The sequence below is a fragment of the Hyalella azteca genome, unplaced genomic scaffold (genome assembly GCF_000764305.2).
Source record: "Hyalella azteca isolate HAZT.00-mixed unplaced genomic scaffold, Hazt_2.0.2 contig17751, whole genome shotgun sequence".
NCBI classification, from domain to species: domain Eukaryota; kingdom Metazoa; phylum Arthropoda; class Malacostraca; order Amphipoda; family Hyalellidae; genus Hyalella; species Hyalella azteca.
In genome coordinates this window covers 41,436-65,137 of record NW_025947524.1, presented here as the reverse complement: position 1 = coordinate 65,137, position 23,702 = coordinate 41,436, and the positions used below count along the sequence as shown (strand labels likewise).

Sequence of the window (23,702 nt, the reverse complement as noted above, 5' to 3'; positions counted from 1 at the left end):
GCCCCTAGGGGGGCGATATCGCCCACTTTCGGAACCACTGGTCTGCCCATCCGCGCCCAACCGAAACACTGGTGTGTAGTGTGGTTGATCGCTAAGGAAGTCATTTCAATCGATTTAAGTTGACGGCAAACTCAGGTCCATGATGCCCAAAATATTCTTTTTTCTTTGTTTACGGTAATATTTGTAATTTATTTTTAATTCATGCTCTTCAGCACATATTGGCCGATCATTAAATACGAAAAATTAATAACGACAGTTGATTGTGCAAAAAATTTTGCCAAAGAAAACAACGGTCATGCAAGTCTCATTTCTATCCTAAATACAAAAAGCATCCTTAAACAACGTTGGCATGGATCAAGTGAAGATGAAAACGCGTATTTAAAACTGATCCGTATCAGTCTTGCTTAACAATCCTGAAGTATGTCAATGTACTAATAGATGCCAAGGCTCAATGGGGATATTTGACAAATCTCCTGTTTCTCGCTAAATGAACCTTTCTATCACGGTTAGGACTTGTAATCATAAACGTTCTTCAAAATTAATGAGTCGTCATCTGGCATCACAGTCAGCAAGGTCTAGAGAATGTACGCATGATTTGCTTGATCATTTTAGGACCATGGAACTCATTTCAGAAGTCAGGGGCTGAAACTTTTCCTTGGTGACAGCTCAATTCTAAGAAAGAACGCATTGAAATGAGAACGCCGACCGAGCGCGAGTTCTGCTATAGCACATCGGGACGAGTATCAAACGAATTGTTTCAACCCAGCAGATGTTTGGCAAAGACGCGCATTTGATAAGCGAAGAAGTCTCCCGTCGTACAACGGTAGACTTTTTAGCAAGGCCGTTAATATGATAGTGCATCAATATTATACTGATGTAAAGCAGACAATTATAAATAAAACATCAGAATTCTGAGATAAATTAGGGTGCAATTCTCAGGTAGACGAATCAAAACGCGCTACTCCTAAATGCGGCGGTTTCCCACCAAGACGCGAGGGAGAAGAACAACTCTCGACACACGTTACTGTACTTCATATAAAGTCGCTCAATTGATACAAGGAAATGTGGAATGTAAATATTACACGATCATAAAAAATATTGAGAAGAAACACGAGCATGATAACAAATGTATAAATAGTCGAATAGAATCCAAGAATGTCACACTAATATTAGGCCTTTAATTGACAGCCATGATTGCTCGAGGCAGAGACCCACAGGCACGAAATTGAGCCGGCACCTCACAGCTCTGTTGATATTCTGCCTTAGTTTGTTAGTTGAGAATTAAGGAGCTAACAGTCAAACACTCAAATTAAAACTAACCAGAAATTCGTTCGTATATTAAGGATTGTAAACGCAGATTGTTGCTGAGAATGTGCACAATTTCTGATAGTCGTCCCAGAGGTAGTATGAAATTATTTCACTTCTAATGAAGAAAGCACGCTCTACGAACTACATTCCAAATTGCATCGACTGAATCAATGACGATCAACAGCAACACTTAACAGCTTTCTAGTCGTAGGATGTGAGGCATAAGAAACAACATTATGGCGTACGTAAATTCTTCGCGAATAGCACAACAAAAATTGCGTCCAGTAAAATCGGCCATTTCCATAATTATCAAATTAAAATTACATCAAACATTACAAGGCGAGCAAAATGAGCACTTTCGATGACATAAGACCAAGTAACTAGATAAATCGTATTTTTTCGACAAGAAAAAAAGATTATTTTCCAAACTATATACTCCCCAGGAGACAAGAAATAGACAATAAAAGCACATTACGAAAAATTCGGCAGAACCTGAATTTATTCGAGTGCACATTTTGGACGCGATTCACACAAGCACACAAAATTAGAAAAAAATTAAATTCGACCACCTTGTCGTTACAAACAAGCTACCACAGCTGTCTACTACTGCGCACCAATAATCCCAATAGCTACATCGCCCACTAAGGACACAATTCAAGTACGGTTTACAAATAAAAAAAAATCAATAGGCCTGGGAACTCATCGGCGAAAAAAAAACCATGCCCCACCCAAAAATGTTTTACAAAATCAGAAATATTGAGGTTTGTTCCATTGGCCGAGGCACAACAGGTAAGCAAATTATTCGCAATCGAATATATAAATAGTCGATGGTAATTACAATAACAATCAATTATTAAGGAAAAATAAATACCAACATTCATGCAGTTAAATGATCGATGAAACTATCGGTCCAAACCAATTTACACAGCAATGCAATCGCCGTCAACATAGTTCAACTTGAAGATTCATCCACAACATAAAAATTGTTAAAATCAAATCGAAGAAATGGTCAGTTAGATGACTTAGATCCATATAATTCTAGCACGTCTTCTGTGCGAAAACCCCTATGATCGGCCAAGGATGGCCGCACGTTATTACTTCTTCCTACAAACAGACGCAAGTTCACACGACGCGAACTAACTTCAAGGAATGGCACGGCCAAAATGCATCAACTCTGACTAATTGACATGAAGTACTCAATAGTTTCATCATCTAAATATTTTGTATCTTCTGCTACGAACGTGGGACGATTTCTAAGGCTATCCACGATAATGTCGAGGCACAGAGAGTAAGGCACAGTGGAAGAAATGGTGAAGTTTGAATCTAATCATGCTCGCTCGCTTGCTCTTTCGCAGACTCAAATTAGTTCAAGTCGTGCTTAATTCACACTCCACGTTCTATGATTCAGTACAAAATGATTCGATTAAGAAAAAAATCATCATTAGAGCACACCACCACAATCTTCAATCATAACGTCATGTTTAGATAAATTGACAGCTGCAGCTTTCTTGACAACATCCATGCCGTCAACGACTCGTCCGAATACGAGGCTGAAGGAGAACTTTTTAAACTCTCTCTCGGCGCACCAAACCATGAATTGCGACCCTACCATACCTCTACCGTTTTCACTAGTGCCATTTCCTTTAAATCTTATCATACCAACTTCATCTTTAAGAGGACACAAATCTGCTTCGAACTTAGCACAGTTAAAGATGGAATAGCCTCCTGTGCCGTCATCGTTTTCAACATCTCCTCCAGCCAAGAACCCGTCACCATTCTTAAAGAAATGCGTGCCTTTATAACCATAACCTGGTTTGTTAGTACAAAGGCCTAAGAAGTTCTCGCACATCTTCGGCGCCTTATCGGGACGAAGCTGAAACACGATTCGGCCGATGGGCTCTCCATCCACCGTAACTTTCATCCAGCAATGAGGAGTCTTTATTTGCTTCACTTGTGCAGGCAATTTGTAAACGTCAGTTTTCGGTTGAGGTTCTGGTTGAGGCTTCGCTGGTTTTTTTGCGGCATCGAGATAAGAAAAAGGCTTACTTCCTTTATCCGAAGATCCCGCAGGGGACTCGGCAGCCAAAGGTACCACTGCGCCAATGGGAGGAGTAACGGAATGGTTTCTACGAGGCGAAGGAGCAGATGAGTGCATACCATGGGATTCCTCTGGCTCAATAGAAGCGCTGCCCTCGAGCAGAGATTTCTCTAAATCGACAGCCTCTATGTCTTCAGCATCATTAGCCAAATGGCATATATTACTGAGGCCTAATGAGGCTGAATGATCATTATATTGATGTATGTCTGCTGAACTGGGATTCTCTGCTTCTATAGCCTCAGTTGTCTGCAATAGACACGTAATGTCCACTTGTTCCATGCTATTCCTGAGCACATTAACATCGTGACCATTCATGGCCGCCATATCAGGCGTTCCGGACGATGACAAGACCCCGTTACTCATGATTCCGGCATCGGAAGGAGACTGACTGCTGGAGCCATGAGCCTCCTGAGGCATATTATCGATTTCAGTAGCATCACAATTACCGAAGGCAGAGAATGCTTTATTCTGCTTGACCCGCGAGCCTAGTAGATCGGCCACCATATATTGGAGCAACACGTTAGCGTAATTACCACTAAGGGCGTGTTCTTGTAGACTTTGCTCCATGCGGAACATTTCGTTCTGGCGGAGGCCGATTTTGAAAACCTGTGGCAGAGATTCTTGGTGCAGCCGCAGCATGAGCGCCTCAACAGCTTCGTTAACGACTGTAGAATTGTAACATTGCGTGTGCTGATAGCTGATGTTGTTAGCACATCTTTCCACCTGAAAAATAGATGATCTTATCAACATCCAATCCATAACGCTAACAATTTTGAATCTTAGGCGATATAAAATTCTAAGCCAATGTCAAAGGGATTGAAACCTCACTAGTCACTGGAGACTCAGGGCGTCAGATTAACAAACCTAAATTATAATCGGACAGAGTTCAAATATATAGAGTAATAAGAACAATTTCGTACCGATTGAAAAGTCCTTAGAAGCTCCGGATAAGTCAGGGTATCCATGCGCAACATAAGGGCGTTAAGGTCGTTCAGGGTTGAAATGAGTACGTCTTCTTCCAGAGAATCGTGCTGCAGCTGAAATAGATGTAAAGTACTCGTGAAGGATGAAGTAATTTTCAAAGATACATTTCCTAGATACAAACAGAAACCATAATCATACCAGCAGTCGATGCTAAATTATAATATATCAGCAAAACAGAGCGATATTTTAAAGCTCGAATTTAAATACTTCGAAACGATGATTTTTAACAAGTTATTAAAATAGTCCTGGAACTCTTAAACCGATTTCAATAATTAAACATTTCAAAATCTTTACAACGTTAATCTGACTACATTATAAACTGCTCCTATTATTCATATTATTGATACGTATGATACGGGTAATTATAAATTAACGTTTCATACTAGACTTTACAACACCCCAATCTAATATTATGACGTTAAGAGAGCGCTTTCCGTGTTTTGAAATGCTTCTGAAAATGGGCCTTAGAAGAACCTTAATGAATTCCAAACTTTTATAAGGCCCTTGAACCACAGCTTCATTTGCATTTCCCAACATTGTTATCATTTTTATGAACCTCTTCAAAGCGATCTGTATATTAACGAAAACGCCCAAAATTACGTCAGTTTCGAGACATGGTTAGGACCCAACCTTAGTCTTGAGCTCCTCGGTGAACTTGGCCAGTGACTGCAGGGTGCTTTCAACTCGTTCCTTGATATTGGCGCGCATCTTCATGACCTGCCTGAGCACCACCAGGATCTTTTCAACGTTGGGACGGAGTTGAGCGACCATGAGACGAACAGCTTCGTCGCTGGCCACTAGAGTGTGGCCCTCCTGGCGACACTTGCTTACAGGCTGGTCTTGCAGCGTTCCCGTACAGGACGCGCACACCTCGCTCGGTCTGCTCAGATAAATATTTTCGTACAAACAGTTATTATTAATCAATGAACAATATGCAGTTATTTCTCAGAAGGTAACGTGTCGTCCAACATTCGATGAAATCGCTTAGTCAAAAATATTTTCTATTGCATCATCGTCATCTCCCGTATTATGTTAGTGATCAACATCAAGCAATAAGTTTGAGCGAAGACGAATTCGATATCAGAATCACGCATCAGTTACGAACGATAACGCTATAATCAAACCCCAATGTGGGTGGTAAGCGGAATCATATCCAACTATATTACTGCTCAAAAAGTTTGGCACGAAATCCCGAGTCTGATGGAAAATTAGGAACTCACTGCACGTGTCCATTAGACGCTGTCGCACCGGTGCTGTCCTGGACATTCAGGTAGCCTTGGTTGGTAGTCAGCCCTGCCAAGAATGAAAATGATTTTGTAAAAGTAGTTTTTCATGGAGACCAGTTTTCCAATCAGCAAATTTCTTAGGCATTTCCGGTAATTAAAGGAATTAAAAGTTACTACAGGATATGAACAAACAAAGCTCCTGATATGGGCGAAGAAATCCAGCAGTTATTTCAGCCTCTATCCAAAAATGAATACAAGATATTAAAAATTTTTCAAAATGGATTATGATTGCAATTCATCACCCACCAGCAAGGCCAGCCTCAGTGAGCTGAGTAGAAACTCCGCAATTTCCAGGGCATTGAATGAGCCCAGTGGGAGACGTGCTTGCCATGAGGCACGATAAGCAGTAAGTGTGGGTGCAGCATAAAATTTTAGGAACGCGATTATTCAAGTTGAAAGGCTCCAGGCACATCTGGCACCTGTGCGGCATTGCATGGTTGTTCATTGCCAGAGTATTGGTGGTGCTGCTGCTCGTGGTGAAGCTATTCGAGTTCATTGCCAAGCCGTTGCTCAGAGTTGAATTGATCTTAGGATATGAAGAATTGGTTAGTCCGCTCGATGATCTTTTCATGTCCAGTATATTGGATACCGAGGAGTTTTGTAAGCCCAGTCCACGATTAACATCCAAAATTCCCGGACCCAGATTTACGTTTCCGTTCAGAAGCGATTGTTGTTGTTGTTGCTGCTGCTGCTGCTGAAGTTGATGTTGGTATAACAAAGCCTGAAGCTCTGACTGCTGAATATGTTTCTGTTTCAATTTAAGAATGAGCTGTTGGTCTTCAGTGAGACTGTTAGTGGCGGCTTGAGTTGCGTAAATTTGGTTCTGCAACGACTCCAGATCCTGCTGTAGTCGATTGGAATGCGCAACAAGCGTGGGATTCTGAGGCTGGGAAAGCAGCAAGGATCGTACTTGGTTCAGTTGATTATTAACTTGATTGGCTTTTAATACTAAGGCGTTGACGTCATTACTATGGAGGTTGAAGGTCGTTTTTAATTGATCGTTACGGAACTGCTCATTTAGATAAGCAGCTTGACTTAGACCGTTGTTTTTGTGAGCTAAAAAACCAGTATTATTTCGGCTAGATTGAGCAAGTTGAGATTGAGTTTGTAGAATGCCACCATTACTCTTGCCAGCATCCACTTCTCCCCAGGGGCTCGACACTATCGTAGATTGACTAGCACTAGAAGTGGCGGTAAACTGGAAAGGAGTAAGAGCACAGCCGTGGATTACGTTATTCGTAGTCCCGGTAGCACTGCTACTGACGATACCTTGTAAACCGTTACTCGCACCAACTGGTGCAGCGTTAGCGGCGTTACCTTGCAGACTGTTAATAGTTGTTGAACTACCATTAATAGTAACGCCACTGTCTGCGTCAATACTTAAAGCATCACTAAGGCCAGATAATTGAGCAACACTTTGACTATTGGCACCGCCTGAATATTGCTGATATTGAGCTGTAGGAGAAGAGTGTGAAGAGCCCAAGCTCTCCGCCTCGATACACTGAGCTATTTCTTGGTCCAGCAAGTCGTACTGCAGAGAAACAATTCAAATTAAAAAATGTAATCTTCATGGTATTACGTCTTTCATATCATTCATTGTCTACTTAAATAGCACGACTTGTCTAGTAAAATATCAATCTAATTATAGTGCAATAAACATTCAACAACACAGGAATAAAACAGCAACGAATAAACAGAAAAACAGTTTTGACTTGTGACCTCTGTGGCAAATGCCTTCCTCGTATTGAAGTACTTCTAAATGGACTTGATTATTTTCATCTTCAACACCTAATAAATTTTAATTGTTATTCCATGTTATATTAATTAGGAACGCGGTGTTATATTAATGCCCCCTGCACCAATATTTGCTTTTCAATACGCCAAACGCAATGAAAAATAGATATAAACAATGAGGTCATGAGTTGATGCGATTGATTTAAATACTTCGTATCAAGGAATTGAGATTTTGCAAAAAAGACATTTCATATGAAAAAATTTTCACCACCCTCAGGATGCAGTTGCAACTCACACTAAAATTATCATCAAAGTCGTCAAGTGTGCCAACTCCTCTCCCGATGGTGGCTCTCTTCTTATTGGCAAAGTGACCGCTCACAGAAGCTTTCTTGGGATTGATTGCAGGCTGAACAACCATTTCTGGCGAGTGAAAAAGTTATATGAATTCTTTAAATGCACAAATGCAGAGCTTCAAAAATATGATCTCAAATGTAATGGAAGAGTATGAAAATGCAGTGGAATGAGTTCTCAGTAGAATCAATCAATCACGAGCTCTCAGTAGAAAAATCAATGGGAAGAACGTACCATTCAAGACATTATTACCATTTCATTAAAAGTTGAATTGAAATCATGGCTGAGAGTAAATTAAAGGATTTGCATAGTTTTCTTCAATTTAGAATCAACTTTTCAAACAATGTATAAAAACCTAGCTAATTAGTGATATTCACACACAAGTTGCTTAATTCTTGGGAATATCACGATTACAAAATTTGATAAAATATCATGGGAAATCATAATAATGCTCAAGGATCGCAAATTTTGGTTGTGGACTTAGCAACGTTCTCACTAGTCTAAAAAACAAAATAAGTGTCTTAAAAACAATACGAGTGCCGTACCTTTGCCATTGAGAAGATATTTATAAAGAGCTTTCATGGCTCTGACACCCTCATCCTCACAAGCCATGTGCTGTACCAGTTAATCACGCATGTAGCAGTGGAATGTCACATCAGATGACGGGGGCACACATCAATTACAAATTTGAGCACAACCAGGAGCAATGGTGGTCACACGTTTTATTTATTACATTCAGAAAAATGTAAAAGCATGTTCAAACAATTAAGACAAGTGCACAATCAGAATTAATTTGAGAATGGGGACAACAAATATTGTAGGTGAAGGGACAAAAAATCAAGTGGATATCACAGGGAGAAGTCGTGCGGGGTTTGGAAGCGAGATCAGCAGCAGCACGAGAAGGCACAGGGCGGCAACGCAGGGGCACAATCCAGGAACGCACATGCAAAAAATTAAAATAATGAAATTAGTTGCAAAAAAAGTAGATCTCAGTATCAGATCTATGAAATAAAATAATCTGTGCAGTTTATGAACATATACTTGAATAACCTGCAAGAAAACTCTAGGTGAACTACACTAACAAAAAGCTATACCAAATACATATGAATCTTCAAAATTTAAGCAAACCATTAAAATCAATTTAAATATTTAAAAAAGTGGGCAAGTGCCAAACATGAGAAGTGCAAATACATTGCAGTATGAATGTGTAATTTAGAATTAATTTCACTTGCAGATACTACAACCATAGAAAACCTAAACATCATGTATGTGTAGAAATGCTGAGGACTCAACAGGAAAGAATTGAGCAGTCAGAGCAATAAAAACAATGCTACAATTACCTGTAAGCAAAAAAATTCTCACTAAACTGAATAAGGATAAGAGGCAGTGTACGTGTTCAGCAAACTAAAGGGTTAGAGAAGCAGAAGCACACTGAAGTTTGATAAACAGACAGAGCTCTCGACACATTTCAAGATAAACCAATGTACCTGATATCTTATCACATTGACTACTGATAACTAAATCACAGCTTACACGTCGGGGCTAAATAAGACCCTACAATAGTGAATCATGCAAACAAACTTCAGAATCTCAAGTTCAAAACTTGGTATTGAATTCATTATTGAAACTTAGTTTTATAGATTCATAATCAGCAATCAGCTTTTCTTTATCACGTCACAACTACATGAAACTATAGCTATCAGGTGATACATTAAGATCTATTTTCAGGAAATCATTGTCAGCTAACAGACTGATAATAGTGAATCTTGCAAACAAACATCAGAATCTCAAGTTCAAAACTTGGTATTGAATTCATTATTGAAAATTCGTGGATTGTAGATTCATCATCAGCTATCAAGCGATACATTAAGATATATTTTCATGAAATCATTGTCAGCTAACAGAAGTCCTGACAATAGTGAATCTTGCAAACAAACTCCAGAATCTCAACTTCAAAACTTGATACGACTTCATCATTGAAACTTTGTGGATTGTGGATTCATAATCAGCAATCGCCAATCAGCTTGCCATTGTCAGATCCCAATTACATGAAGCTATAGCAATCAGGTGATACATTAAGATATATTTTCATGAACCCATCATCAATAGACCAGAGAATTAAATTACTTGGATTCTAAAAACCAAATTCAACTAATGTAAGACAGCAATAACAACTAAGTAAATAAGAATTAACATAAAGGAAGCATTACAATTATTCTAAGTATAGTAAGTCAAAATTTGACCTTACTTTCAAGAAATGAACTCAGGTTGATAAATGTAGGGAACTCTTGCTCAGTTTATCAACTAGTGGATTTACTACTACACATAATATCAGCCTCAAAAACAATTTGAGTCAGTACAGTTAAAGCAGGGAAAAGATTCACTGTGCCATCAATGCCATTTACAAGCTTCCTCAAGACAAGAGTGACTATCATTTGCAATCTACAGAATTTTTTAAACCTAAATCTGCTAGAAGCGCAAAATAACAGTTGACTAGAGTTAATGAAACTTGCTTAACATGACAAAAATATCATGTGAACTGACCACAAAACCGAAGCCTTTGGAGCCAAGTGAGACTGCTTCAATGACATCACCATATTGTCCAAAGACACGCATAAGATCATAGTCAGAAGTATTGGGTGCCAAGTTTCCAACGTAGATCTTGTATGTAGGCCGACCACATTCCTTAGTCATGCTGCACAGAAAAAGAAATGACTTGTACTTCAACAAGCTCCAAGAAATATTTAGAACACAAGTCCTACTTAAAGCAGCAATCACTTTGAGATTTACAAAGAACTCAACATTCTCCCTTAAATGGATCTTGAGATTGTTAACCTCAAATTTCTACTAATTCAAAAAGCTCGAATATCAAAGAATTCATGGTATGAATTATGTACTTTTTATTTACCTCAAGCCTTTCTCCAAAAATAGAACCTCATGACAATTTGTGCTATGTAACATGTTTATAAAATAAAAAGGCATCCAGAAAAAGCCTTTGATGTTAAAAATTATATACCATCAAATGGGGTAAAAAGGGACGGGCGGGGTAAATAGGGATGCGCGTCCCACATTTCGTAGACATGTTGTAGCAGCTAAACTAATCAAAATATGGCAAAACTAAAAATAATGGCGTAAACTTCAACATTTTTACTATCAATTATGTATAAAGCTAGCCAAGAATTCAAACATTTACTATCTCCAAAAAATCGCTGAAAAAAAGTGTGAAAAGTGCGATTTTGGAAAAGTACCTCTGCTAAGGTCTGGAGCAAAAAAAAATATTTGCCGTATTGAAAAATTTTACTTGCATAAAAGTTGCACCCAGGTGTTGGCTTGAAAACGTAATTGACAAAATTTGCCTATCTCATTCCCCAAAAAATGGCAGTCATTTCCGCGCAGCGGGGTAAAAAGGGACACCCCCCAGGGTAATTAGGGACACCCTTAAACATGCATTTACAGTAGAACCTCAGTTAGCAAAGGCTCCAGTTAACAAAAAAGTTTATCAACAACAAAAAATTTTGATTACATTTACCTCGCTTGGCAAAAAAATTCACTTATTGAAAAATTAGTGCATCATCGGTCATCACAAAATTGAACATAGAATGCTATATATAGAATTGTGCACCGGGCATCATGGAATGAAAAGTAATTGACATAAACTATGATTTATTTCTTCAAAACATATGATGGTAGTCACTAAAACATTATTTTCTGTTTCAGGTATGTTTTCACGATCTTTTTTGTTATAGTGAAATCACTACACTTGATTAAAATTGTGCGAAATTACAAACCATCCAGTAAGCTTACAGATACAGAAGAAATGCTACATGGCTGCTGATATGAAGCTTGCAGTGGACAAGGTTGTTGTCAATGCTACATGGCTGCTGATATGAAGCTTGCAGTGGACAAGGTTGTTGTCAATGCTCAATGGCATGTCCATGGATACAGAAATATCACAGTAATAATGCGGTAATTAATGAATATGGTAATATCATATCAATAAAGGAAAAACAAGTAAAAATCACAGAAAATGTCATTTATTTTACATCTACATCATCTACAATGAAAGAGGAGGACTTCAAAGTACTGTTAGTAATAGATGAGTACACTCTGCATGCTTCAAATGTTTGAAATAGAGTTTTATTTCAAGTGTCCCTTTTTACCCCATTTCAAGATTGATTCAGGAGCCATTTATATTGCATCTAGCGCCTTACAAATAGCATATGGAATTTTTTTGAAGATGCCATTCGATAGCCCTCGCAAAGAGCTATAAAATGAGCCTAAACTTGATTCTGAAATGTTTCATGGTAAGAAGTTATTAACAAAAAACGCTCAAAACCGTCCCTTTTTACAACGTTTGACGGTAATATATCAATAAAAACAAACCGATAATTTTCTAAGTGACTTTAGTGAATACTTCAAACAAGTGTAACAAAACAAAAGTTTCATGAACTATGCTTTTTTTAATGAAAAGTAATTGACCTAAACTATGATTTATTTCTTCAAAACATATGATGGTTGTCACTAAAACATTATTTTCTGTTTCAGGTATGTTTTTCATGATCTTTTTTGTTATAGTGAAACGCTACTCGATTAAAATTGTGCGAAATACAAACCATCCCGTAAGCTTACAGATACAGAAGAAATGCTACATGGCTGCTGATATGAAGCTTGCAGTGGACAAGGTCGTTGTCAATGCTCAATGGCATGTCCATGGATACAGTAATATCACATTAATAATACGGTAATTAATGAATATGGTAATATCATATCAATAAAGGAAAAACAAGTAAAAATCACAGAAAATGTCATTTATTTTACATCTACATCATCTACAATGAAAGAGGAGGACTTCAGAGTACTGTTAGTAATAGATGAGTACACTCTGCATGCTTCAAATGTTTGAAATTGAGTTTTATTTCAAGTGTCCTTTTTTACCCCATTTCAAGATTAATTCAGGAGCCTTTTATATTGCGCCTAGTGCCTTACAAATAGCACATGGAATTTTTTTGAAGATGCCATTTGATAGCCCTCGCAAAGAGCTATAAAATGAGCCTAAACTTGATTCTGAAATGTTTCATGGTAAGAAGTTATTAACAAAAAAACGCTCAAAACCATCCCTTTTTACCCCATTTGTTGGTAATGTATCAATAAAAACAAACCAATAATTTTTTAAGTGACTTTAGTGAATACTTCAAACAAGTGTAACAAAACAAAAGTTTCATGAACTATGCTTTTTTTAAGAAGTGTTTTGTTTCTGGCTGAACTCAATGGAATAAACTTCTGTCTGATTAAGTAATGCATAGATATTCATAATTTTGTGATGGAAACCAGGAACCTCCTTTCAATGTGATATTTATTGATAGCTTTGTTACAATTGTCTAAGCACCAATTGTCAGCTAGCCCCAGCCACAGTAAGATTTATTTCCATATTTCACTTGGAAGTTGATTTGATCCACGATTTATTGAATTTGATGAGCAATTATTTTGTCATAAGATTGTTTTTATTGTGATTTACTGTTTTGTATGCAAATAAGCACTTGAGCATTGTCAAGGCAAGTATGGCTACGTTGCCATCTTGCACAAGCAAGCTGGTCATCTTCAAGCAATATGGTACATAAATACTTGATTATAACCTGTAATCATGTTGCCAAAGTGTTAAGCTTTTTATTACTGCAATTCTATTATAATATAGGTATTATTTTTAATTGCACTTTGATAATGATTTTAGTCAAGGTTTCATATATCTAGGTGAAATGCTACAAAATTCATGACTCATGACCTTGCAAGTTAGGTATCTTTGAGTTTTTCTATCAAATACCAACTTTCACCTTTATTATTATTGGCTTTATATGTGGTCAAAGGATTCAGATATGATTCTACTTTGCTATACATTATATCATTTTTTTTTTTTGCATAGATGTTAACAGCCCATTTTGCGTACACTTTTAAAGAGGCATTTAAGGATTATTTTAGTTAAGTTACCCCTGGCAGACAAATTTTAATGACTCAGTATGGCTGGGTTGAGGTTCAAGCCTTTTGACTCAAATTACAAGAGCCAGATCTGGGCAACAAAAAATTGGCTGTACTTGTGGAAATCTTAAAAGCCTAACCAGCTCAGAGCATTTTTTTGACCAAGCATAAGCAAGAGATCCACCAACAGACAAAATATGGCAGAGTTCTAGGTTAGTCCCAGCTGCTGGCAGAGTTTCAATGCAGCTAATAACTAATAGTATGCACCCTCTAGTCATAGGGGCTAATACCTGCTGCATGAGAGTATTTGGAACAGTGGCTCATTGGGGCTCATACCCATGGTCATGCTTTTTGGGCATAACTGCCATCTAACCCTTTGCTTTCCTCAGCAGTGTATTGGCACTTGTACCCTCAGTAACTGAGACTAGCTCATTCTTTTGCATCTGAGGTGTGGCTCATTCCCATATTATTTACTTTTCCCAGCAGTGTATTGATGCTTGTTCCCTCAGTAACCTTAACTGGCTAATTCTTCAGCATCATGGTGTGGCTTGCATATGGTACCCATTTAATTTGCCTTTATCAACAGTGTTTTGGGGCTTGCATGCTGTTGTTAGTTACTGGGGTCTGCTGCTCAGAAGCACCTCAGTAAAAGCGGTGGCTCCAGGGGAGATGGAGGGAGCAGAGGATCCACTACAAGGATGTTGGAGAAGGAAGGGAGTGATGCGAGGAACGCTACTGTCTGTCCAGGGTTAGGCCAGAGGTCCAGTGGGGTTAGCAAGGTGGGGTGCAATGGGCAGCTGAAGAGGTGATGGGTGGTATGATCCATTGCACCACACCTAGGGCAGAGAGGGCTATTTGCTGCACTAAGTTGGTGCGGGCACGGTACAAATTGAGTCACGGTGAGTAGCCAGAGCTGAGCTGGGAAAGGGTGCTTCTGGCTGCTTTGGAGAGGGCTAAGTGACCCTAAGGATCTTCAGAGCCCAACAGAGTTGAAGGTCAGACCCTTCCCAGCTGACACGAGGGTCAGTTTGAGATTGGAGGGTGTCAGAGGTGATGAGGGTGGTGTGAGATTCAGGGATAGATACAGAAAATCCATTCTGACGGCCAATGCCAGCACATCAGAAGAGTGGGAGGAGAGGACTGCAGACATGTCAGCAATCTGCACAGCCCCTGCAGCGGTTGTGAAGTCGTTTGCATACAAGATGGTTAAAGGAGCAGACTGGGGATAAGTCTGAAACATAGGAATTGAAGAGGAAGGGTGAGGTGATTAAGCCTTGTGGGACTCCAGCATCGATTGGATGTGGGGAGGAGATGCAGTTGTTATAGGAGCACCTGGCCAACCTGCCTTTGATGTAGATCAGCCAGCAGGCAATGTTAACATGGAGGGGAGTGGAGGCAATTTGAGAGATGAGCTGGGCCTGAGGCATGGTGTCAAATGCCTTACTGGATTCTATTGCCATTGCAATTGTCCTTGTTAGTGGGTGGTGCTGGTTGAAACCTTGGGGCTTGCATCATCTGTAACTGTGACTGGCTTTTTGTTTTGGCATGGATTGTGCCCATGTCACTTCCTGTCTGACTTGTCCAAGTTTTGAATAATGTCACATGCCATTTCACCACTTGACACTTGTACCTCTGAAGTTGTAATATGGTCTGGAGCTTTTGAATAGTCAGTGAAGAATAATATGCATCTACCTTAACTGAACCAATTATGTATCCTTGTATGAAGAATCTCTCATGCCACTTGGAGATTATCAGTATAATACAGTTTTCCTTGTGTTTATTCATCCCCACTCCCACACAAGAGAATTTAGAGCTGGACCAAGGCACCACTCTTAAGCCCTTTTGGTAAACCTGCAGTGAAAATTTTCTGCAATGTCAAAATGCTACTCTTAAGGGGAGCATCTGGGTCACTGGGTGTTTTTGCAACTCTGTTATTTACAAACAGATCACTTCATAATTTGGTACACATATGTAAAACAGAAATCTAAGACTTTTTTTTTGTTTGGGTAAAATTTTTTAAAAAATTAAAGAAAACATGAAATTCTTAGAAAATGGCCAAAAAGGGGGGTACAGTAGTCCTCCTCCAAGGATTTTCGAGCTATGACATCAAGACACATTTCATTGGATGTGTAAAGACCATATCTAAAAACAGATCTTAGTGATTTTTGCAATTTCTAGTTTTTGTGGGTGAGGAGGCATTTTTCATATTTTTTTGGAAATTTTTCAATTTGGCCCCCTGCCACCCTTCCTTTTTGCAGAATCAAACCCAAACTATGACAACATTAGAAAAAAACAAAGACCACTTTTTAGAGCTTTGTGTTGCAAATCTAACGATTTATGTCTCATTGTTGTAGCTTCAAAACTGTAGGAGGAGATAGGTTTGCCATGAGAGAGGTTTTCAGTTTTCAAACTTTTCAGTAGAGGCAAAAAACCGCCACGCGCAATGTAAAGGCATGTAGCGAAGCTAAGATACCAAAAGTAAGCATTATCTCACTTGAAGGCAGTAAGCAATATATAGGACAACTAAATAAACACCTTCCCACATGTTGCTGAGTGGTAACCGAGCTGCAGGTCCAGTGATAGCACATTTAATAGTGCCTGGCCAGAATTATCCCCCTTGACTTTTATTAAGGGACTCCACCAACCCACCCTTTTCGGGATCTGTTGTGAACGCATAAATCAACGTACAGAGATGGTTCTAGTACCATTCGATGCAGCAGAATGAAAGCCTCTTAACCATTTCCACTCTGTGGTAATGTTCCAGTTACACTAGTATCACTTCTTACAATAAAATAGTCATTTTATACAATGAATTGCACTATTTTTTTTTAATATGGAACTTATAACATTTCCATACTACAATATAATTCTATTTTAATGAAAACAGAGAAGAACATTTCTAAAGAACAAGCTTAATCCACGTTTGTCTACCAGATGTATATTACATTCATATATCAATTTAGATATGTGCAATCATATTAAGCAACACAGTGGAATGTTTAGACATGACATTTCAATTTTTTCTGATGTTTTGATTTATAATAGAAAATTTACAATGTTAAGTCAGGACAAGAGCAGATTGAATTCTTATAGCCAAATTGAATGGAGCAATGAAGGTTGATTGTTCTCCGCAAGGAAGGAACCATAAAGGAAAAGGAACCACCATTTTTACATTAAATGTATATACTTGCCCACCAGATGAGGAAATGTGTTCAAGTGTGAGATACAAGTCAGACTAGTCTAGCTTTCTTTCAGACTAGATTGATTTGAACATATAAAGAACCATTACAGGTAATTAATTATGAAAGTCTGTATGCATACATTTTCACTCATTCCAAGTAGAAAATCTCAAGTAAAATGATACTGCCTGATAACACAATTTCATCAAAAATCTGCCCAATATTTCACATGGGACATGGACGATTATAGCTCACTCATGAGCAGCTATAGCCTTATCAACACGTTTTTTTTTTAACTTAGCTTTGCGTTTGTTTGTGGATTTGTTTGTTGTTAACATTGACAAGAAAAATTAGCCCACTTCTGATTGATCTAGAGATCTGAAATTTGGCATGCAGGCTATTTTCGCCTTACAATTTCAGATACATTCATAAAAACTAGCAATTAGAGACCTAAATTAGCTTAATTGAGTAAAGTTTATATATATATTTATATAGTATGACGTGCCGGCGCTGACATTATAGACATGCTGGCGCTAACGCTGCGGATCATCGATGCGTACATCAAGTCAAATAAATTGGCTCGCAACAACATTTTTGATGTGTAGCAACGGACTAAAAAGGAGAAAATAAAATACTTAAAAAAACTTTAAAAAAAAANTAAGAGACGTGGGTCGGGCTGTACGTTCACCATCAAATTTCCAAAATTCGTGTGTTGTGTGCTTTTTGCTTTAATCATAAATCTGCCCAACACACATTTTTTGGGGCGAGCCATAATTTATTTTCTACTTTTTAGTCCACAAGAAAAACATTGTTTTTTTTTAATTTTTCAAGTATTTTATTTTACCACTTAACTTCAGGTTACTGAATGAACACACGAATCTTAAATCATAACCACATAATCTTGTTAACTAAAAAGTTTCATTTAATTACTTTTTCAGTTACATTTCACAAATGTGGGTACACAGCAAACAAAACAAGTTGTAGAGTTCTTCATAAGTTAATGAAACATAATAAATGCGCAAGACAATAGTTTTTGTGGATGCTCTTCAAATTTCATGATACTGCAAGCAATGACTAGTACCTATCTGATAAAAGGATAGTAGGAAACCATACAAAAACTATTCAACTATTTTTTGAACCATATGACTAGTTTAATTCAATTTATGAATTAAAAAGCCATTTCTGTTGATATTTATCAACCAAAATAACATCAACAATTGTAGAGATACATTTTCCTAAATTATTTTACTCAAATTTGTAAATAACATGTAGACCTGGCTTAATAACCTGATAAATAATATCATTGAATATTAAAATGCATCTTTTATGTGACTACAAAATGGCAACAAGCCAAATTCCAATGGAAGGACCTATACTTATTCCATACTCAGAAGCAACTTAGTTGAATACAAAAATTTTGTAATTTCCTTATTATATTCCATCAATATTTATACAATATTTTCACTTTCTGGCCTTTCAAGCAATATACACTATTTTCAGTTTTAGAAAAGAACAATTTCATGATACCGTACTGTATAATTTTAAAATTTTTGAGCCAGAATTTGGATAATAGTTTATCTTTTGTGAAGGCAAATTCAGTCTAAATTCTAAACTGAAAATACGGGCAGAAGCCACTCATTAATGTGATAATAATTCTTGCAATTGCAATTAATTTCACTGATTTTTATGGCCCTTGCATAATTTCTATTATCAACAATGAGAAAAACATGACTTATGCCTGCAATTTTGAATTTTAGAAAATATAAAATAGCAAGCAAAACAATGTTTTCTACCAGTGATTCAATAAATTCTACCCCACATTCAAGATTGGAATGTGACAAAATGCCCATGCTTGCAAACAATTATATTCAATTTGAAATATTGGACTAAAGTTTCCTGGAATTGTAGGTGAAAATGATTGTTGCAATAGTTGCATTAATAATTTTCCAATACAGCAATCCCTTGATTAGCACTGTTTTGAATACCGCGGTTTTGATTAACGCGAAAAAAAAATTTGCGACCTACCCTTAATCTACGCGTTGCCAGTTTTAATTAGTGTGACTTTTTTTCACAACGCATCATTTTCCCACCTCTAGCCAGAGGTGTTACGAACAGAGGTGTTACGAACAGAGGTGTTATGTTCGTAACAAAAGTGTTACTTTTTGCTTATTAGATCTTATGTTGTTACTTTTGTTACGACTTTTGGAAAAATTCGCCAAATGTTGTAACTTTATGAATTTCAGCCAATAATTCTTTAAATAAGGTCCCGTTCTGTAGGCACTCGTGCTGACTACAGAGTCGGTTTAACCGCACCTTGTCTCGTTCGTAACTCGAATGGTCAAGTTCGGCAACGTTCGCCGGTAAGTGCGCCATGCCGGTGCTCTAGTTACTCGTTAGCCTTCAACTGGTCAAGATCGCTGCTATATCTACTGCTCACTTTTATCAAACTACATAATTTTCCTTGATAAATTACCGTCATAATTATGGACAAAAGGGAACGCTTAAACGTAAAAATATCACTTTGGAGACTAAGCTTGAATGATGAATTGAACTAAGCAAAATATGATGAATTTTAGTGGAAAAAAAATTATTATGTAACTTTGTTATTTTTGAGGATTCATTATAATTATTACCACATATTAAGTTTGATTAGCGCGGTTTTGCTTAACACAGTAAAACTCTGGGATTTATTAACCGTGTTTAGGCGTGTTACTCAAGGGATTACTGTATTGCTTATAAAAATAGGCCATTTCTCTTATTTTCAAGTTTTTAACTAAGAAATAAGGAAAGGATACAAGCCTATACGCTACACGGCACAGGATGGTTCAAATTGGCCAGATTCAAGTCATGGGCGCCCATGGTCAGGAAGATGTGCCAGGTGCGCGGGAATTTATTTTGTCATTTTAACGACCTGCGCGGTGCGCCGTACTATGCTGGTAAAAAAATGGTAAAAAATAAAATACTTTAGAAATGGTAAAAAATACTTTAGAAAGCTAAGATAGTTCTACTATTTTAGTCGACAATATACGCGAGTATATTGACTACGCGAGTCGAACTGACAATAATAAAATGTTAAAAATATCACTTTGGAGACTAAGCTTGAATGATGAATTGAACTAAGCAAAATATGATGAATTTTAGTGGAAAAAAAATTATTATGTAACTTTGATATTTTTGAGGATTCATTATAATTATTCCCATATATTCTCAAGTTTGATTAGCGCGGTTTTGCTTAACACAGTAAAACTGGGGGATTTATTAACCGTGTTAATCAAGGGATTACTGTATTGCATATAAAAATAGGCGATTTCTCTTATTTTCACGTTTTTAACTAAGAAATAAGGAAAGGATACAAGCCTATACGCTACACGGCACAGGATGGTTCAAATTGGCCAGATTCAAGTCATGGGCGCCGCGTTCTCATCCGATTCACGGGAAGGTTCTGCCTAACAGCCTAATTGCCCAGTTAGGAATTTGACAATTTCCATTGTCCTTGTCAAATCTCTACTGTAGAAATAAAAAAAGAAAAACAGCACTCTTTTGACTTGAATTTAAAGAAAAGTATGACTTTATATAGCTACAAAATTTCAGGAAAATTTTGAACCAATTTTTCAGATTGAGTTTAGGTAGTCAGCTGACATTTTATGCAAATGAATGATTCTTGCTTGATAAATTATTGAATTGTTGATAAAACCTACTAGTAGTCTAGTCACTCTAGTGAGATGCAGAGATAGGAAAGTAGGCTAGGCTACACATTTAAATAAATTATGATTATGACATAGGTACGTGAAAATGATGACATGTATGATTGGAAACATGAAACCACAAAAAAAATATTAGGGAAAAAAATGTCAACTTTCCTAACTTCTATCTTAGATAGCTATAAAGCTTAATAAAGGTAACCAGGCTTCTTTATGACTGCCATTTTGTTGAAACAAAGAGGATTTTATTTTCAGATTTTCAAAAGATAAGCCTATGTAATGTAGGTAGGTACCTAGCCTAATTTGTGAAATGCTTAAAATTCAAGTAGGAAATCAAAAAACTCTTGATGTTATTGTTAACTGTTGTGCGTACGGTAGATTATAAAATATAAAATAAGTTAGCACGGATTGGCATTTGCCACGGAAAAAATTATACACACACACACACATATAGTATATCAATACATAGCTATCACCAATTTCTTACAAGATGCACGACGTTCTAGAACAATATTCACTTCCTGCGATGACAAAAATCACTATGATTCAACCCCCCCGTTCATCATTCCATTGTACGACACCAATTATGTTGTTAATGTTAGGAACACATTCAAAACTTCGTAATTCGTCCCAAATTCAGCCAACGATTTCACTCATACGTACCTCAAAGAATAAAAAATGTAAAACAAATTCTATTGTATTCTCAGAGAACTAGATGTAAAATAGAAACGAAAGCCTAACATTTACACGTCTACACTGCTCTTCCGAGAATAGTTTTCTATCATCTGACGATGTTGCCAAACTTCGTGGCAGCCAACATACTTCCCTCCTTGGTATTTTGAAATATTTCTAGTGAAATTAGAATAATTATATTTTAAATTAAGGGAACTTTCCATATGTGCCTAAGTATCATAAGTTTTTGCTAAGAATAGAAATTTTCAGTGAAGAAATGCTCGTACCGTGTAACATTTCTCGGATATTGTTCTTCTGCGTATCAGGATCAATTTTAGATTGCTTGCATAAGGGATCTTTATACAATTAATTTATTTAGGTAACTTTCTCCGAGTCTGAAAAGTTACTGGGATTTCATATTGCTTTGTCTATGATGAAATGTCCATATGTGCGCGATATATATGAGATTTTGTGGAAGGGCCCTATGGGCTATGCTGAACTGCACAGACATAAAAAAGCGAGGAAATGTGAATTACAATAAACCGTATAAATTGAAATTTCAGGGACCTACTGCACTCTGAAACAATGCGTGTGAGAGATTGCCATGGATTTCAAAATTAATTTTTCTCTCCATTTCAATCGAACTAAGCTCATTCAATGTTTCTAATAATGAGAGATTAGTTATAACCAATCTCTTTGAGGAATCCAACTCGAATTTTAAAACAAACGTCTTCCTTCATAACATATAGATTATTCAATTTTTTCATGCAATTCCTGTATTGAAGAGACTTCACGTCACGAATTAATTAAAAATGGGGCGTGCCAAAGTGGTTTAATTCGCCCATTTTAATTGAAAACGGGAAGAACTAAAAATGCAATAAATGCTTGCCAAATTGCAATGAGCATTAAAATGTGTTCGTATTAATTGTCATTATTATTTGTTCCGAATGAAAGAAATGAGGCGTGACGAAGTGGTTGAATTCAGGGCGCCGGGATTGTCACGCACTTTCGTCCGACTTGGATGTCTGTCATAACGAATGCACTGTGTATATGCTTACGAAAAGCCACAATATATTATTATTTAAACAGTCAGAATACTGAAACAAAAAACAACACATATGAACAAATTGCCGGAAATAAATAACAGATCATATACCGGCAGTATAGCCAGATAGATGTTCATGCCGCATATAAAATATTTGAATATCATTTTCGAAGGATCATTTTTCGATAATTCATTACTGCTATCAAATTGCCTTTTCAGACTTCGAGTTCATGTTACGTCCTAATTATTCAGGTGAGATGTGTTGCTTGGTTTTCTTCCCAATAAATGATGCTAGTATATAAAGTATATATAGCGCAATGAGTATTGTATTTAAAGTATTAGATATACTATAGATTTGTATTATAGTTTTAGAAAGTTTCTTCTTCTGAGATGAAGATACTTATTATCTTTGTTATAACTATCGTGCTGTAATTTAAACCCATTCAAAATGCTTCTCGTATAGAGATATTATCTGTAACTGACAAAATAATAAATGGGATTTAGATTAAGAGTTTAACTTTTTGTTCTAGGTGTCAAAGGTTTCAACAAGAGTCATATGGGTGTTTTAATTAACGTTTGCTTGAAGAGGATTTCCTTCAATTAGCATTACTTCACTTTAAAAATTATCAATATGATTATCGAAAAAAGATTACATTTTCCGAGTAATGTAGGTTTAAGCTGCCATGATATAATACAGTGGTTCCCAAACTTTTTCAGGCTGGCGCCCCCTCTGACTCCCTAGTGAATTTCTAGCGCACCCCACAGACATACGTCTCTTTCTTGAAATTTAGTACGCTGCAATTTTAAAAGATAAAGATTAAACACAAATGTGTATTTCACAAATAGAACCTCATTTAGTGAACCAATATCTTTTTCAGCTGTTTCAGCACTAGAAACCTAGGACGTCGCGGGCGAATTTACGGCCGGACTCGTGGCCCAAATTCAAATATCCCCCGGACTCCAAATTCAATTATCAAGTAATATCTCCCAAACTAATGAACGCAGCTCTATGAAACTTGGAACACGTATTCATCGGAACCTAACGGTGGTGTTTAGCTCGTAAAATTTTTTACAATTTCACCTTCACTTGTGAGTTAGCGTATATTGCGAAACAAGCCGAAATTCGCAGTGATCAAAGAATTTCTTCCAAACTATTGATCAGATTTGAACGAAATTTTGAATGTACATTCCTAACTAATAAACGGTGATTTTTCAGCCTATAAATTTTTTTTCGATTTTACCTTCGTTTGCGAGTTTTTTCATTTCACCGTCATTCTTGATTTCATGCACACTTCCTTATATTCGGCCCGTATCGTCGGGTAATTTGTCCGTTGAATTCGCGGCGATCAAGAAATTTCTTCTAAACTACAGAAC

At 37.1% G+C, this 23,702-nt stretch overlaps 1 protein-coding gene across 3 annotated transcripts; it reads right to left on the bottom strand.

Moving 5' to 3' along the window:
* Positions 1-1,011: 1,011 nt before the first annotated feature.
* Positions 1,012-21,385, bottom strand: LOC108672993. 3 transcript variants are annotated; one of them, XM_018160758.2, is made up of 9 exons: positions 21,275-21,385; positions 10,306-10,456; positions 8,307-8,376; positions 7,706-7,830; positions 5,923-7,207; positions 5,611-5,683; positions 5,021-5,270; positions 4,327-4,443; positions 1,012-4,129 (listed from the first exon to the last, which is right to left on the bottom strand). In XM_018160758.2, exons 2-9 carry the CDS (start codon positions 10,453-10,455, stop codon positions 2,750-2,752), a joined length of 3,450 nt encoding a protein of 1,149 aa, XP_018016247.1. In that variant the 5' UTR covers position 10,456; positions 21,275-21,385; the 3' UTR covers positions 1,012-2,749. The 3 variants fall into 3 exon arrangements, with proteins under 3 accessions (XP_018016247.1, XP_047741338.1, XP_018016248.1); XM_047885382.1 differs by lacking the exon at positions 21,275-21,385 and adding an exon at positions 21,099-21,118; XM_018160759.2 differs by lacking the exons at positions 8,307-8,376; positions 21,275-21,385 and having other exon boundaries at positions 10,306-10,369.
* Positions 21,386-23,702: the final 2,317 nt, after the last annotated feature.